At 47.1% G+C, this 17523-nt stretch overlaps 1 protein-coding gene across 1 annotated transcript in view; it reads left to right on the top strand.

Annotated features, from left to right (window-relative positions):
* Nucleotides 1-10835: 10835 nt before the first annotated feature.
* The window catches only part of LOC149354372 (nose resistant to fluoxetine protein 6-like), a 37860-nt gene continuing 31172 nt past the window's right edge, over nt 10836-17523 (top strand). The window contains exons 1-3 of the mRNA XM_089575970.1: nt 10836-10922; nt 11936-12018; nt 16651-16773. Of these exons, the coding sequence (XP_089432096.1) occupies nt 10836-10922; nt 11936-12018; nt 16651-16773 (293 nt within the window). The remainder of the gene's footprint in view (nt 10923-11935; nt 12019-16650; nt 16774-17523) is intronic.

Here is a 17523-nt window from a genome sequence, read left to right on the forward strand (position 1 = left end):
TTTCTTACTTTCCTTTCCCATCTTTGTCTTTGCCGGTTTCTCATCGATGAAATGCAGTACTGTACATAAAAGCTACTAGTCTTCTCGCGCTTCTCCGGAATGAAAGAAAGACTGGGACAGATCTGCCGCGTTCCTCCTGATGACGTTTATCGTGTAGAGAGTGGCATGTATACCTATTACTTCTGTTGGCGAGTTTCTCAGCCTGACGCGTTTCTCAGCCCTCACTGACCGAAAGGAGTCCAGCTCCATGATGATCGAAGATATATAGCGGCCACGGCCGGCGAATGCGATCAGCGCTCTGTTTTTCTCTACATAGTTATATTCGATGGTTAGCACCCTGTTTATCACAAGAGCTTCTTCTGAAATGACATAAACCGCAATGTGGAAGAAAAGGCTGCCGTTTCATGAGGAGACAATCGAATATACGTACTACGTATGAAGTCATGAACGGGCGACGACTGCGGTTACCGACTGTATAGCCCACTACGATGTTCTGATAGCGGCAAGGGGGCGCGTTTGTATTCAAATCAATATTTGATGGGTAAAACACTGACATGCCTCTTTCTTACATTTTTCGGGATGAACCATGTCATGTCAGGGAGTAGCTTAAAAGATGCCAAATATGTTGGTGACGAAATACAGCGATTCTTTCAACAGCATGAATGGTATTAAGATCTTTCTTCAGAGACCGAAATATGCTACCGCACATGATGAATGTTCCACTAATTTCAAATCAAGCACGGAAGCTATCCAAACCTCTTTTAGCTGCCCAGCCTCGCAGGAACTTTATCTGGAAATAAATTTCTGGCTTCCACGAAGTGCGGCATCTTTCTTAGGCCTTTTTTTGAATCTAATTATTTTTAGTGGTCTTGGGAGATGAAAGTTGAGGTAGGTGCATTGTCAGCTGGTTAATCTCTTCTTAGAAAAAAAGTATTGAGCGGGAGATTAGGCGAGAACGTGAAGAAGGAGACCGACAGGACGGGCGCCCGTCCTGTCTGTCTCCTTCACGTCCTCGCCTTATATCACGCTCAACCTTTTTATCAGCGGGTGATGACTGCTGTCAACGTGCAGCTTTTTCTTCCAATAGTACACTGGTTGTAAGTAAAGCCGATCACATGGATGAAATATCTCAGAAGTTTGCACCGCTAACACACCACAGCAGCGCATATGCAGTTTACGCTGACGGAAACTAAATCTGGCGTGCCGAAAGATTGTGCACTGTTCGAGATTCATGCCGTTCGAGATACGTCATGAGACCCGGCGCGCGCCGGCTCTCATTCCGTATTTCGAACGCGCACGGAAAAAAAGAAAACACAAAATGAAAAGAGGACCACCGGGTCGCTACTGCTGCGGCGCCGCTCGGCATTTTGGCGAGCCGAAGTACGTTGCATTAAAACGAGCCAAGAGACACGCCTGCAAATAATAAAGGGCTCCCATTGGCTGTCTCGATCCCAGATGTCGCCTTCAGATGGCTTTGCAATGCAGTTTTGCGTGGCACCGGGCCCGCCGCGTGGAACATACCACTTTTGCTCTCGACAGTACATGTCAGAGGGATGGGTCGATAATCATTAAGGGAGTGTTTATCACCTGACTTGTGCACGGGGATTACTTTGGCTATTTCCACTAAGAGGGAGTACGATATTCGAGAATTGATTCTGTTCAAGGAGACAAAGGTATTTCCTTCAAGGCTCAGCATAACGTTTCAGAAAATTATTAGGAATATCATCCATAATCGTTGTCATAGCCGCATTCTCGGGGAATTTCGCGCTCCCGCAAGAAATGTTGAATCGTGTTCTATTATCTTAAATCCCTCATGCAGCGAATGCACGAGTTGTTTCCTGAACAAACTGCAGAAAAATCCGAGCAGGAAATATAGAAATAAGCATCCATTCAAGCTCGAGAATACTCATGGCGAGGCTGTGGGTCGGGCGCGCTAAGGCGGTGACGACTATTGGTCGGGGCCGGCAGTGAGGCATCCTGTCGTCGTAGTGTGACAAGGAAATCGGCCAAGGGCTGCCTGACCACTCAGTTCTCAGCGACGGGCGATCGGCATCGCCATCGGCCTACCATCAGCTCACTGTCGGCATCTGCGTAGCGTGACAAGGGCAAAGACAACGTAAAATCGCGAATGCCGACGGTCTGCTGACCAAGATCGTCGTAATGTGACTTCGCCTTAAGAAATCTTTCTTCAATCTTTGCAGTCAAGAAGTCACTGGTGTGAACAAGGCAAGTTTAATCAATTATTGGCAACGATATGCAATCAATTTGCAAAGTGGCCCTAAAAACTCCTCATAAGTAGCAACCACAACGTCCAAGTTAGGTTTGTTAAGATCCGTGTACGGCACGGCGTTGCCATGGTTTATGAACTTCCACATTACTGCAGACTGCAGCGCCAGATTTCCCTCGACTATTCTTTGTGCGAAACTGTATGACTCAACTGGGCTACACAGGCTGCTCGCTGAACAACGCATGCGGCGCGCACATTCTCCTTTTACTTGATGCGCGAAAAATGAGTAAAGTAAAATCTTGCCTCGAACATTAGGGACAGCACAACGCAAGTTCAGAGTACTTGAGCGAAATTAACAATTCAGCGCACCGCTCTTTTCGCAACGCATTTATACGAATACCCAACTGCTATGAAATCCGGCGTAATAGAAGAAGGCCCAAGGGCAGAGCCCCAGCCTGAGAGCCAATAGCTCGGCCCCCTAGCCGAATATTGATCTCCGCGAAGTTTAATAGCTCTCAGATATTGAGACGCTGTTAGGGGGCAAGGATTTGAGGGTTTCTAAATCTACCCAACCAACCAGGTTGGAGGCTCCTCATAACCGTCGATTTAAATGTACTTGTTATCAGTGCTATAAACGACTGCCATAACATGTTGCTTTCGTCATGCATGACAGGCCAGCGAAATACACGAAGCTCGAAGACGTGCTGTACTGTCTTGCGCATTTCTTTCTATCGTTAGCGGTATTCATAGTAGTCATCCTTTGTATGAATATTGCTTGTTTTGCTCCTTGGTTTTGTGGCGCTTAAGCGGCATGCTAGGTTTTGGAAGATTTTAATGCAGGAATGCATTTACCGCCTACATTTTCAACTCCCATTGTCCATCACGGTTGCGTCCATTAAGGCTGCAGAACATCCATGAGGCGCACCTCTCTTGGTTTTCAGAAAAGGAAAGGAAAGCTAGTTCAGGTTGTCGGTGAACACCTCAAGCGCACCACGAACGCCGACTCAAGGCTTGGTAATTTAGTGCTTTAGTCGGCGTTTGTGGCGGGCTTGAGGCGTCCACCTACAAAGTAAACTAGCTAAATGCGCCTTTCCTTTTCTCAAAACCGAGAGATATTTTACTCCTCGAATAAGGTTAGGCTGGGAATAAGACTGTTTTATCTGCTTCGTGCAAGCCACCCCTGCTCTCTCTCTCTCTCTCTCTCTCTCCGTGAGCTGGAAGCGCGAAGGAGACGGTGGCGACGCCGCGTCACACATCTTAGCCGACGAGAAGGCGGAGCGGCCTCACAGAAGGCGGGCGCACTTTGCATCGTTTATAAAAGTATAGCAGGGGTAAGCAGTGCTGGCGCACCTACTTCGCATTTGATTAACTACACAAATCGGCTATAATTTTGATTAACTACGCGAATGTGAGCACATGCGTTGTGCGGGCACCGGACGCTCCCCTCATCATCTGCGCCGATTTTAACTTCGACGCTAAGAAATCACAGTGGCTGCCATTGTTCATGCGCGAACTACTCGCGGTAACAGTTGTTAACAATCCACTTCAAGCCACTACTAGAAGTGTATTTTGCATTGGTTACATCTTTGCATGACATGTCATTGTAACCAGCAAGAACCATGTGTCTTTCTTCAGTTACCACATACCGTTACTCGCTGTCCTGCGCGACAGCACGGAGCACACGTCTGATTAAAATTAAGTTTCCTCAAAAACTGTCTAATATTTATGGCAACCGATCATGGATCAACACGCATGCATTCCTGCAGTGGAATAATCTAGGCGTAGCACGGATTAGACAGCTATTTTTTCTTTTGCAAAGCGCTCATAACGAAAGATAATAAGGTTCGTTTTAATCGTCTAATTTTCGCGTAGCAAACATGGCTTGCTACCGGTTGAAGTATGCAGCTAATGGTGAAGCAACTATACATGCGTGTAGATACGGAGACGTAGTTACACCGGATTACTCGACGTAGGCGTGAAAATGAATGGGCCGTACGTCAAAACACTTGCGAAGAAACGCTGTTGAAACACATTCCCACAAAGCTCACTACGTCAGTGCGAAGAAAAGTGCGCATACGCACTGCCGATGACCGTTCGTTTGGCTATCTCTGACGCAGAGGTCAGAGATAGCCAATGCAGTGCGATACAAACATATAGCCACGCGTAGAAGTAATGGAACGCCCGTACCTTCCCCCCAGCAGAATGCCCCATCGACACTCTGAACGGACAGAAAACCTCAATGAGGCCCACAGGGCATGCGAAGGTCACCGGGAATCCCGGCTCAGCGGCCGACGGCTGAAACCGAAGGTTGACACCGAACCACGGCAACAAATACGCGACGTGGTGAAAGGGTCGCCGCTTCGCTCCGCTGTATCGAATGCGCTCATATGGTTCTGTTTGCGGGCAGCCCTCAAAGCAATGTTTTTTCCAGGTCCTCCCGTTTGGGCCGCCTTTCGAACCGCATACCGTATTGGCAACAAACAAGCCTCTGGGTGAATACCAGCGTCGTTCTTAGATTTCGTTCGCATGTAAGACTTCAATGCCGAACAGAGGTGTTGGACGGTTTCGCGCCTCAAAGATGAGAACATTTAGCTCTCTGCACATCAATTCTTGATGCTGCTAATGTAAGTCTCTTCCCTAGAAAAGCGCTTAAGTCACTACCCTGTTATTTGCCGAATGTCACTGGCTCTGGTACATAACACAATTCCTTAGTAACCATCCGTTTTGATAGGTGCCCTATATTTATTAAATGAGGCAGCTATGTCAATGCTTTCAGTATCAGTAGTTGAAGAAAGGAAACGGAGGGGCTAGTTGGCCTGACATAACAGTGAAACAACGCAATGGCCGAAGGGCAAAGAAAAAAAAAGACAACATAGCGCTGATTTACAACTGACCAAATTTAGCCCTTTCGGCCCTGGATTTTTTATTTCGGCCGTACATTTTTTTGCTGCGCGTTTTTACAATGCCCAAGACCCCATAACCACGCAGTAAAAATTTAAAGTTTGTGGTGCGAGTATTAACCGATTTACAGGTATGGTGTCAAAATCGGACATCAGGGCTCAATGGGTGTAAAATGCTAGTGGGACCGTTTTGGTAACCGCAACCGACAAGAAAAAAATTAACGAAAAAATTTCTTATTTTGTAGTGTGGAGACCTCTAAAGAAGCTTTTTTTACTTTGTAAGGGATAGATAATCTCGCAGTTTCCACAAAAAACTTCGCACGCTCCTGTTTACCTTGCGTTTTGTATCATACCTCCGCGTTCTTGTTCCTGCCAGGTTTGTGTTCCAGCTTGTGTATGTCATGTCAACAGCTCACATGTTCAAAACTTGCGTAGCCTTTCTGGAAGGCGACTGTGGTCAAGATAAAGGCTTTCCTCGAATCTGTAACGCCCTCCTCTATCGAGCTTCACGAAGCACTTCCGTGGCGCCCAGCGCGAAGGTCGGCAAATCTAAGTTCTAAGCTTGCGCGCGGCACACTGCATCTCGCTTGCGCTTGTTTTCTAACCAGCTGTTTGCTATAGAAGAATTCATATAGTGGAACATAGTCTCGTCGTGTCTGTGTATTGACCGAATGCTGTTCTCTACAGGTGAAAGGAAATTCCCTCTCATCCATCGGCTTATGAGTTCAGGATATCTCTCGGCCGGGGAGAAAACAGAAGCTGATTATCAGCACACCAAATACGCTTTCTCAAGAAAACACAGCCAAACACGCTGCATTGATCCGAGCGTCGAGGGCGCGCCACACGTGCTGCACGAGCGGCGGAGCGTGAGTTTCAGTGTAAATACCCCGGTCGCTTCTTGCAGCTCAGTGTCGATGCTCACAGCTCACAGGAGAAAGATAGAGGTAAAAAAAAGGAATAAAAGCGCAAGGTCAGGCATGCATTTGTTCTCGCTATTCCTTTGGTCCGGTTGCTGTTCGCCGACATCCGCATGGTCATTTCCAGGCTCAATCCGAATATTCACCATGTATAATGGCGAAAATTTCCATTTTCTAATTCATCAGAAAGCAAATTTTAAGATTTTGTCTATTTTCTGTAATAAACATTCATGTTAGCAGTCCAAAAAGTCCGTTAGTATAGGTGCATCTGCTAAAATACTAGCAGGTTCTATTCTACAAAGATGACCTATCATCACTCAATGGCCACCGCTGGCAACCGTTGAGCCCTGATGGTGTCAAAATCGCACATGTCAAAAATGTGTTCAAACGCAGAGTCTACGCATTCAGTAATATTTACGACGGGGACGTGAGCTTGGATAGGTGTTTCACACAACATATAAAAATATGAGCGCAGAAGAACGAATGGTTAGTGAGATAAAAATGCACAAATTTGCTACACCTCGGCTTCTTCACTTCAGACCTCCCATGCTGCCACTTCTTCTTCCTTAGACCGCACAGCTCAATGGAAGTCCGTGAACAGCAATGTCGATAGCAGCAGGGATCCCTAAGGAACTATTGTATTAAAAATTAATAGTATTTACGTCTGTTTAAGACACCGTTAATCGCTTCGAAGCGCCTCTCGAACGCTCAGTACGCGTATATGTAGGAGTCAGAAGTTGTTAGTAACAGCACGGTAGCAGTACGCAAGTTAGCGGGTTGTCTCTAGGACCAGAACTGTGAAGGAAAAACAGAACAGGCAACGTTTACGCTTGCTGTCGCCGAGTTTCACGACTTACGTGGCATATTATTAGCTTACACACTTATTTTTTATTTACTTTTGCCAACAGTCATGACATGTCTCCATACTGCGTTTCGGCATCAGTTGCGTTAAGCGGGGCAATGACCTCACATTTTTTTTCCGCATGCTCCACGCCACGCTCATAAATTTCGCTCCCCGTGTAAGATTCGAAGGGAGATGAATCATTAGTTGCAATGTCAACGCACGAATACGTGGTCCGTTCAATCACTCCCACTGTAAAAAAAAAAGAGCATCATGAAACGCCGCTTCGTACAGATCAATACCTCAAGGTGTTGTGAAGCATACCTGTCTTATTGAGGGCAGCAGAACTGTAGTAGCAAAAAAATCTGCTCGCAGTTCATGCATATAAAACTGGCATTCCGCAGTGAATTAAATACGTGGAAACATTTTGTCGAAACGACCTAGTATAACAGTGTTGCCATTAACAGCAGGATATGTATGGTATGGTGTGTGGGTTTAGATCTCGAAGCTGCATATGGGCAACAGAGGCGCCGTAGGGGGGGGGGGGGGGGGGGGTCACGATTAATTTCAGTCACTTCAGGTCCTTAAACCAGCGCAGACATCACAGCAGAATATGTTCGAAATCTGAGGCACCTTAGTACAATGAGTTTAAGCATGCTGATTATTTCTTCACACCTTGTGCGTGGCCTTGTGGCCATAGTGGCATAGAATCGTTTTTTTTTCATACTGATATTTTAACGAATACTAATTGCACATTAACAGGCCAGTTGGTTAGTAATAACTTTATTAGGAGAGGGTGGGTGAAAGGCGAGAGGTGTTAACAGGCCGTCTTCGCATAGCGCATCCATCGAAACGCAGCCGCTGTGGGCGGCAGTCAATCCTTCAAGCTCCCGTTCGCCCTTCAAACATTATCTACTGGGAGACTTATTGTGCTTTTCACGAACGCTACGCGTTGCTGTAGGTTCCAAGTGGTCGTACAGTTAATTACAAATGTGCTGAACTTTCCAGCGTGTACTAAAACCGACTGGCCCTGTTTGTAACCACAGTGACAAGGCCATAGACGCTGAGACACTTCTGCGAGCCCTTCGAATGGACAAAATAGAACCATTTGTTTCAGCGACCAAAAGTAACCTGGGAATAACCAACCCGATGTCTCTGATAGACGGCCTGCTAATGCTACAAAAGCAAAGGCACTTATTATTCGGTTTAACACAGGATACGTGCTGGCATAAGGTACTTTCATAACTTTTTCCTCTCTATTTCTTCAGGCGTGTTTCCAGTGCGTTGAAAGACATCTTGCTTTATTATGCGAGGACGAGGTGATAGAGCTTTTATTAGGCTAAAATTCCCGATATCTTTGTTGGGAAGAGGAAAAGAGAAATAAAGTGAAAGTGAAATAAAGTGAAACGACACTTACACCGCTACCGCTTCGATTAGTATTTACTCGCGCGCACTTTTTACAGCTAACGTAACTCCGTCCTTTGTCCAGCCCGTAGACACCTTCTGGTGTACGACGACTTGATTATGCACGAGCGAACGACAATGCTTAAGGCGCTCGACAGAACATAATAACCTGTCATTTCACTATGAATTCCAAGTCATGTGGACAAATCATTATAGCTGCGTTTGGTCATTGTAGTTCAGCGTCGTCAGAAATTAATTTTTTAGAACACGTTATCCTTATTTTTTCCCTAAAGTCGCCAACGTACAAATCTCGTGTGGCCACTTGTGCGTCAGAGAACGTCAAGCTGCTAACATTGTTTTGCCTTAATGAATAATTGTGCCGTTAATATTGTCACCTTAGCGGCTACCTCGCCGTCCAGTGTCCTAACATACAGCAATATCGCATCTGGCAGCATTTACTCCTACTTATCGGTCCGTGTTTTGAGGGAACTTTCATCCGCCACCTTGCGCTGCGCTTCTTTTTTTTCCAGAAGCGCCCTCTGTTCAGCTCTTTCCCTAGGAGTGCATGCTCACTTCTCGTTGCTTGAACGTAGAAGCAATCTTGCATACGTTTGCACGAAGGCTGCTGCCTCAGCTTTTTCGGCTTTTTACGCAGGCAGTAGGTGCCAGCGCGGGACCTCGCGCTTTAGATGGGCGATTTGAGGGTGACGCTACCAGTGGTGTGGCATGGTCGGTACTTTTTTTCCCGAAGGAGCTGCTCTCAAGAGGGAACGACGTCGTGCGCTGTGGTGGCGTGGCATTTATTGAATTTATTTCTTGGACTTTCTCTGTCGGAAAAAGGGGGGGGCCATTGTAGTTTTGACATGAAGAATATCTCGCTCAGGGAGGGGGGGGGGGGGGGGGGGGGTCCGTGTGCATCCTTCTCCTACACTATTTACTGTCAGCACTATGACGAATAGAAAGAAATTATTGCCTCGTCATTCAAAAGCCAATAACAAAATTTGTTTGAGCCGACTAACTTTGAGGCAATGCTATGTCGCCAGTTATCAACAACTACCGCCCATTTTCTGCCTATAGTTCGTGTACTGTAAAAGACCAAATCGAAGGTCTCGAACCAGGTTGAAACACTAGGGATAGTACCCAAGTTTTTATCCAACAGTCATATGTCTCCTGGAAAAGTTGCCACAAAATTATAGAAGTTCAATTTTTTAACGCTGGGTGTAACTCGCACTTTCGCGCTCTTTTTTTCTAAACACAGCTTCCTCACAGTGACGCCACACATTTTAGTTAGAAAATGTTGCCGACTGAGAACATCAAATTTTATAGCAAAGCTCCATTTAGTAATCTGTACACAGTGTGCAAACGATATGCCATGAAGTCGCGGCATGGGGAATTTAAAAAAAATGCCACCATGACGACATTAGAGAGCCTCTTCCCGCCCTTCATGTCCCTCATAAATCTCTCACCACTACTCAACAATGAAATCTCCGGTGCGTCCAAATAAATACGCTCCTTACTCCTGCCCTTTATTTCATGGATACCGTCTCCGACCTCCCCTGCATGCCCAAATTCTCCCGAACCCTATGCAAATTTGGTACACTCCCTGTTCCCTTGCCCCGTTGCCTTTCAAACCTGCATTACCCACACCCCTCTCCCACAACGTGGCGGGCCTTGCTAACTTCGGACTAACTGGTTAACCCGCTGGCTGTGTACCCTGGTGAATGGTATTCTCGACGCTTAATGCTGTGTCGTAATGAAGTTGTTTCTTCCTCTCTCTCTTCCGTTCAATTAAAGTGTAAATCCGTCCTTCCATGACCCAAGTTCGGCGGTGACTATTTAGTGAATTGCTTTCAAAAATGCAAGACGTCTGTGAGCAGGTCAGGAGCTCTTTGCGTGTCGCTGTGGCGAACGTGCGCGCAGGTCCAAATAATAAAATAGTTTCCAGCGGAAAATCTAAAGCTCCGCCGAGAAGAGATACCGCTAATGCCTTAACTACCCATATATGCGGAATTGGTCATTCTCGGCTTTACCTTCATACACCCCTGAGATCCGTCATATCTCTCTTGAAACATAACATTGTTGCAGGGGTTAAACAATGCGTCACTGCCCTGCGATGGCAGGTGCTGCCAGCGGTGGAGCTTGTGCGATCTTGGTTCCTCTTCCCGAGCAACCTCTCGCACCCAATCATGAATTTAACTGCCACCTGTCACGGTGACCAGTTCACTACCAATTCGGTGGGCAGTTTGTGATGACGCTACATGGTCCCCCGGATAGCGTTAAGGCTCCCGTTCTGCCGGGAGCCTTAACGCTGTTGCGTTAAAGAAAAGTCCGGTTGATGGGCGCTCCTAGTCTAATTTATTACGAGAGTACTCTCAGCATCCCTCGTTAGAAAAAGAACAACATGAGGCCATAACAGTTTTTTTATATAAATGCTACAATTAAGACTTTTTGCATGCGGTTTCACTAGGAAAACTGTGCCCGTGTTCACGGTCATCGGATTCTTTTACCTGGTGCCCCTCTTCACTTCCGGACCAGGGTTAACCGAAATGTTGGACAAGTTTTACGATGGGATGAATAAGCAGTGGTACACCCTCCTTCTACAAGTGCGGAACTTTACCAGTGACTTGGAAACCGTAAGTACACCGGCAGTTGTTTCGCTTTATGGGAAGCTTCAAATCGGATTGAAAGAGACGGCAATCTCTTTTTTTTTCGAGTAGGCCTTGTCTACTGTGTATGCGCCCATGTATGCGAGTACGCATTGCGATGCCAGATTCCCACTTGCGTGACCGACATGCGGCCACAATTTATATAGCACAAAAAAACGGCATTTTGAAACCATGCGTTGCTTCTAAACAAGTAAGACATCAGATTTTCTGGCGATTTTTCGCTGATAATAGTGCGCAGGCCCTTAGGAACGACAAAACTGCGGAAGATATGGCAAGTTGTGCATACTGGAGCTTTTACGTCACAGCCCGTGGAACTCAAAACCAGAAATTTGGGTGGAAACCAGTGCTATAATAAACTACATTACAGTCACTGACGATTTTGCTGTCTGTCGTACCTGAGCCGTTCGCGCCATTATTAGCAAGCCTCAAAACGTCGCATTCCTGCCAAAACCCTTGGCGTGCGTCCCATAACAATATGGCCGCATCAGCTATTGTATTTCCCTGCTTAGCTTGACAGCCCTACTCAGATCGTAGCTCGACTGCACAAAATGAATGTTTAGACTTTTACTTTCACGCAGAAAAAAATGTCGTAGTGAGGTGCTACAATCACGAAAATCTTCTAAGCATGGAGAACATTCGATCAGAGACCGCTTAAGTTATGCATTTCTCTTTTACGATTAAGGTTTTAAGCAAAACGGCGGAAAAAACCTGGCTAGGTGACACAGGCCCTTTAATACCACTGAGACACTTCATTCCAAAAATAACTTCATAATCACGTTAGGACTATTTATGTGAGGCGATAAGACGCTCAGCTCATCTTGGACGGTCACGCTTTTAACGCGCCAATAATAGAGAATGAAATGCGTTTCTAACCTAGCGCTACTTTCGCAGGTGGGTCGGGGGATGAACACTTGTTCGCAGGTGTATACACCTAAAATTTACTTGATTACTGATGGTTCACGCCCTTGTTCTTTCATCAGGGTACCTTTCAGCATTTGTGGTACATATCTACGGACTTCCAGCTGTTCTTGGTCGGCCTTTGCGTCATACAGATTTTCAGAAGGTAATGTTGTTGACAATAAAAGCACAACCATTAAATAAAGGAATAAACAAATAATCTTGAAGAGGAATAGCACACGATTGCAATAGGTTAGCGTTACCAGTGTTCCAACTTGTCCCGCATGAATCATAAATAGTCGCCTTTTAAAATCACATTGCACAGCTATAACTGTCTCGTTCAGTGTGCATGATAAAGCATACTTTGTAGTTGCATTCAGTACTGTCTTGTATGGTGCCTTAAGACCTCTGTATTTTCATATGGCCTTCATGCCATGTATGAATTGCTTTATTGTTCTCTATATTAAATATTTCAAGATTGAGATTTTTTTAGTGGCTTCCCTCACTTTTCAAGATATGGGCCAGCAAATCGGTCATCAAAGTAAGGTCCTAATGCAAGATCCTCCTGCGTCTTATTAGCAGAATGACCCAAAGACTCGTCTTCTGTGGCGCACAAGGAAAAAGGAGCCCCGCCACGCTCTCACAGATTTTCTTACCTCCTGCATATTGTACGGCTATAAATTCCATGTCATTTCACGTAAGCAGTCTGACAATGCTGAGAAGCTTAACCTTCAAGTCATCCGCACTGTCACGGTTCTGCACACACCTCCGAAAGAGATTTACGCACACGACTTTATGAAGCTGCTTTTGTAGGCTGCTGAAGAGGCGAATCTTTCCCAGCGCAACCGACTGAACTGCACCGCGCAGTTGTACTTTATATATTAGAGGAACTTCATACGTCAGCAAACAGAGAAGTTCTCTCTTCAGATGATGGCTTCCATCCTCTAAAGCCTCTACACTTTCACTCACAAATGATAGATCTCTCCCACGAAGTATCAATCGACAACGTAGTATCCTCAAGCGAGCGGCGCATGCGCATCGGCAAAGCACACAGCCCACCTGCTACCGCCACGATCATATACAATGATATGGCAGAGATTGTGCTGCTCACAGCCGGTGATAGTAATACCAGCGAGGCTGCAGTTCCCAAGCATGTCCAGATAGTGTAGTGGGTCGACATTACCTGTCGCATGGTGAATACGGCTAAACTCCCTATCGTCGATGACGTTGCTACTGGGCCTCTTCGATTATCCGCCTCTGGCTGTCTGCGGGCTGCCAAGGCGCGGCTCCACGAGCTCGATTTTCTCTGGCTGTTCAGTGCAGTTATGGTGGGTGCCCAGAACGCGTTCGTTTTTCTCTGGCTGGCCGGTTTCGGGCTGCCAGCGGGCAGCCAGACTCGCCAGGACGATTTTGTGCTGGCAGCGCTCGGGCAACTCGCAGACGGAGAGGTGGCATGGTAGCGGGAAGCTCGCGCGGCCATTTCTATATAGACTGAAAGGGCCGCTTGTCTTCATGCGATATTTTGCGCAATGCTGGCGCTTGTTTCGACTAGGCCACGGTGCATATCGTCTGTGTCGCCTGCAATGGCACTTTTTGCGGTAGTTCTCGCTGTTTATTTATATGTTTTGCGTGTGTATGCGCGATCACATTTCGATCGTCTCACCACCTCGCAAGAACAAATGCTCGCTTCATAATACGATCGCATACTTCCCATTCACAAAATATTTCGGCTGTCAATTTCGCGCGCCCGGTTGATATTGCGATGGTGTTCGAGGCCTTTCACGATAGCAGCCACAGATTCTAGCTCTGCGTACGCGCTCAAACGCGCGCATGGATGCATATGCTGAACGTGTTTTGCTAGGCGTTAGTTGAGCGCGATACGAAAGCGTATGGTCTTCATTGCGTTCGGCGCAGTGCAAAGGCTGATATGCTTAGAGAAGCACTTGGCTGTAAAAAGGCATCTCTGCGCGCATATATGGGGCCACACAGTTGTCACTTACGGCAGCCGATCGAGGCGAGTGCTGATTCTGTAGTCGCCATCTGTTGTACAGCTTGATGCTCGAGCATTCTTCCCCATATGCTTAAAATAGCGGGCGCCGCGGTGGCTCAGTGGTTATGACACTCGGCTGCTGACCCGGAAGACGCGGGTTCGATCCCAGCCGCGGCGGACGAATTTCGATGGAGGCGAAATTCTAGAGGCCTGTGTACTGTGCGGTGTCAGTGCACGTTAAAGAACCCTAAGTGGTCGAAATTTCCGGAGCCATTCACTACGGCGGCCCTCATAGCCTGAGTCGCTTTGGGACGTTAAACTCCAATAAACCAATGTGCTTAAAATATCTGACAAGTACCGTAGGCATGCATATACTCGCGTTTGGATCATTAAAGAGTCAAAAAGAATCTCTCAGTGCTGATCATCATGCAAGCATACGCGGTACGTGAGGGGCCGACACGCAGGGCTTGATCGTAGCGCTTTTCATTCCAGTGCCATTTCTCTGCGGTAAAGCTGTAGCATTACAGACATGATACGCAGGTAACTTTTTACATTACACCCGCTTGCTCTAGATGAACGTTCAAAAAGCTGCTATGCGCTTTTGAGGAGATTATGCGTGCATTCCTTGCCCGCAGAAAAAGCCGATGGCCGATAGACTGCAGTTCAACGGAACGTATCCCAATTCTTTTCTGATCGCAGCTTACAGGAAGCAGTTTTACGAGCGTAGAAATCGCAATGACCCCAGCAGAGTCAATCACCATGCAGGGTCGATCGTCTGTGGTCATACCAGTCATACTTACTGCGTAGTAAACAAGCACGCGATAATCTGAGAGTACGGCGTGTCGTTTGACAAGCAACGGACGGGCAGTTTTTCCGTCCTATGTGGTGTCGACTAAAACACGTTAGATTGCGATTGGTCATCGCATGCTTTTGAAGATTTTTCGAAGCTTACACAGCACACGGAGCACCGAAGGCACACGCTCGCGTTGTCGTCGCTGATGTATACGGGTACGAGCATAATCAGCTGTTCGTTCTGCAGTCTGGGGCAGCCCTCCATAACATCAGAGTGTTGTTTTCGATCTCAAGCAGCCTATTTCCGGCGTACGCGTGCGTAGCAATGAGACGCAGCAGAATGCAAAGTAAAAGCCCCTCTATTCTTGCTGGCGCTTTTTCCTGGTCGGCAGAACACGTCATGTAGGGGCTTTGCGCAAAGCTACGGAGAGCATATGCCCTCCGTGATCCGCGACTTGCTTGCCGCCGTGATTGCCGGTAGGCTGGTTCCTGTCGCCGGTTCCGGTGGCCGCCCGCTCATATGACCATGATGCGCTTTCCTCTCAGAGGCGAACTTTCTGGCAGCCAGCGGGCTGCCCGAGCGCGTTAGATCTAAGAGGCCCACTATGGAAGCAGAGCTTACAGCTCTTCTAAAAGCAGAACAGTGGGCCCTAAAAAGATTTCCTTAAAACAACTCCAGGCACAGACCTCACCTATTCACGGATTTTTTGCGCCCATATGAAACATGCAGAGAAGTGAGCGCAAGCCGGTCAACATACCCCACCATTGTCGGTGATTTATTAGCGACATTTCAGGAACTGAACCTAACTAAAATTTAATGTAACGATTTCCTGATTGCCTGCACACACAGGCATCGAAGGCAGTAAGTGGGCTAACAGCGAGGCGCGAGCAGCATACAACTTCGAAACCGCGCCGAACGCACCTACCACCTTAACGGGTGCACACCCCTACCCGCTGGATCCCTCAAACTAAAAAAAATGTCGCGAACAGGCGACGCCGCAAGACCCTCCAGCCCCTCCGCGGTGAACTAGAGGAACGCGCTGACGAGTATGTGCGCCTTATTCCACCTAGCCGGAGGAGCTACTGAGGGGCACGCAGACTTTATAGTCCACCGCCTTGCAAATAATTCTGCGCTAAACCCGTCCTTAAGAGACACATTGTTGAACCATGGCCCCGCGGAACGAATGTGCCGCCGCTGCGGTAGCCCAGTGACCGTTAGCCACATCGCCTGGAAATGCCAGGGATATACGGAGATACGCACAAGGAAGTTCAAGTATTCCCTTTTGTGATCCTCCTGGCCGCGTACACTGACTGGGTTCTTCCAGCAACACGCCACATCACGGCCGTCTTTCTGCTCTGGGCAAAGCTAGGGGAATTTGTGGCAAAAGGCCCACATACTTTACTGTTGTCGGCGGAGACCGAATCAGTACCTGCCTCGGTTGCCATGACAACGGTGGCGCCACACGCCTTCAAAAATGCCTCGAGCAAAGTGCACATGAAGGACTTTTTGTAAAGCACGTGTTCTTTAAATCAATCTAATTTAAAAACATTGTCACTGACACGGCAATTTTCTTTTTACTGTTAATCTTCGAAAACAAACTGCACAGCATGGCTTGGTGGAAAGTACAGCCCCATAATTGGGGACAGCCAAATGAGTGAAGTCGTTGTAGTGCCTCCGGAATGCAATACTACGCTCGCAGCATGGTGAATCGACTGTTCAGATTACGTGGAAAATGGCCATGAAATTTTTACGGTTAGTGCATGATAGGCAAAGTAGTGTGCATTTTTTCGCAGTCAACCACTCTGCACATAACACGCATAGTCATCTGATACGAAGTCAAGTTTATGGCGCAAACTAGGTGCGTAACGCTAATAATTTTTGCGCTTGGGCTTGAAGTTAATACAAACCCTCGAGAGGGCACTGCGAAAGTTGGGGCACATGCTGAATCCCGCAGCTGTGAAGAGCCGCAAAGCGAAGTTTTTACACATGAGCTAATTTCTTCTCCAAATTTCTAGGAAACACCGGGCAGTGATAGCTGTCTTGTCCGGCCTCTCACTGGCATGCTGTTCGTTCACAGCGTGGCAATTGCGCAGCAGCGACTACTACCCTTTCCCGGTTGTTCTAGGTAAAACTTACAAGTAAGTACCAAACACGTCTTGCTTTGTCTAAGTGTTCTTGAGCACAAATTGTTCGTCTTCATTGCCTCTGAACTTTAAGCCCAATGTGCCCACTGATTCATTGGTCATTACGGTAATGGCAGGCACCCACGTAAATTGAAAACAGAAGTTCCGCCAGCCGGGATCCTCAAGACTTAACCGCTGTGGTATCATTCCGCCGGACAAAGCCTAAGCCTGCATGATCACATTTGAGCGAAGTCGTTCAATTGGTAATTGTTACCACGGTAAAATTGCGGGCTTGTTTTGTGTAAATCACAGTAAGAATCATACAGTGCGGGAAGAATAAGATACAAGAAAGGCATATGGGACCGTGTTCTTCTTATTTTTCTGTTCCTCTCGCGCTGTGTAGCCCTTACTGTGACACACTAGTTGCTTTTTTTAAACAGCAATACCGGGTGCTCAAAATTGTTCTTTTACAGTTGCTCATATTAAACCATGAGTATTATTATTTAGCCGCCGCGGCGGCTTAGGGGTTGTGGCACTCGGCTGCTAACCCGAAAGACGCGGGTTCCAAATCGGCCGCGGTGGTCGAATTTCGATGGAAGCGAAATTCGAGAGGCCCATGTACTGTGTGATGTCAGTGCACGTTAAAGAACACCAGGTGGTCGAAATTTCCAGGGCCCTTTACTACGGCCTCCCTCATAGCCTGAGTCTCTTTGGGACGTTAAACACCATAAACCAAACCAAACCGTGAGTATTACACGCAGTCTG

This window comes from Amblyomma mixtum, chromosome 3 (genome assembly GCF_055824585.1).
Source record: "Amblyomma mixtum isolate Tamu chromosome 3, ASM5582458v1, whole genome shotgun sequence".
Taxonomy (NCBI): domain Eukaryota; kingdom Metazoa; phylum Arthropoda; class Arachnida; order Ixodida; family Ixodidae; genus Amblyomma; species Amblyomma mixtum.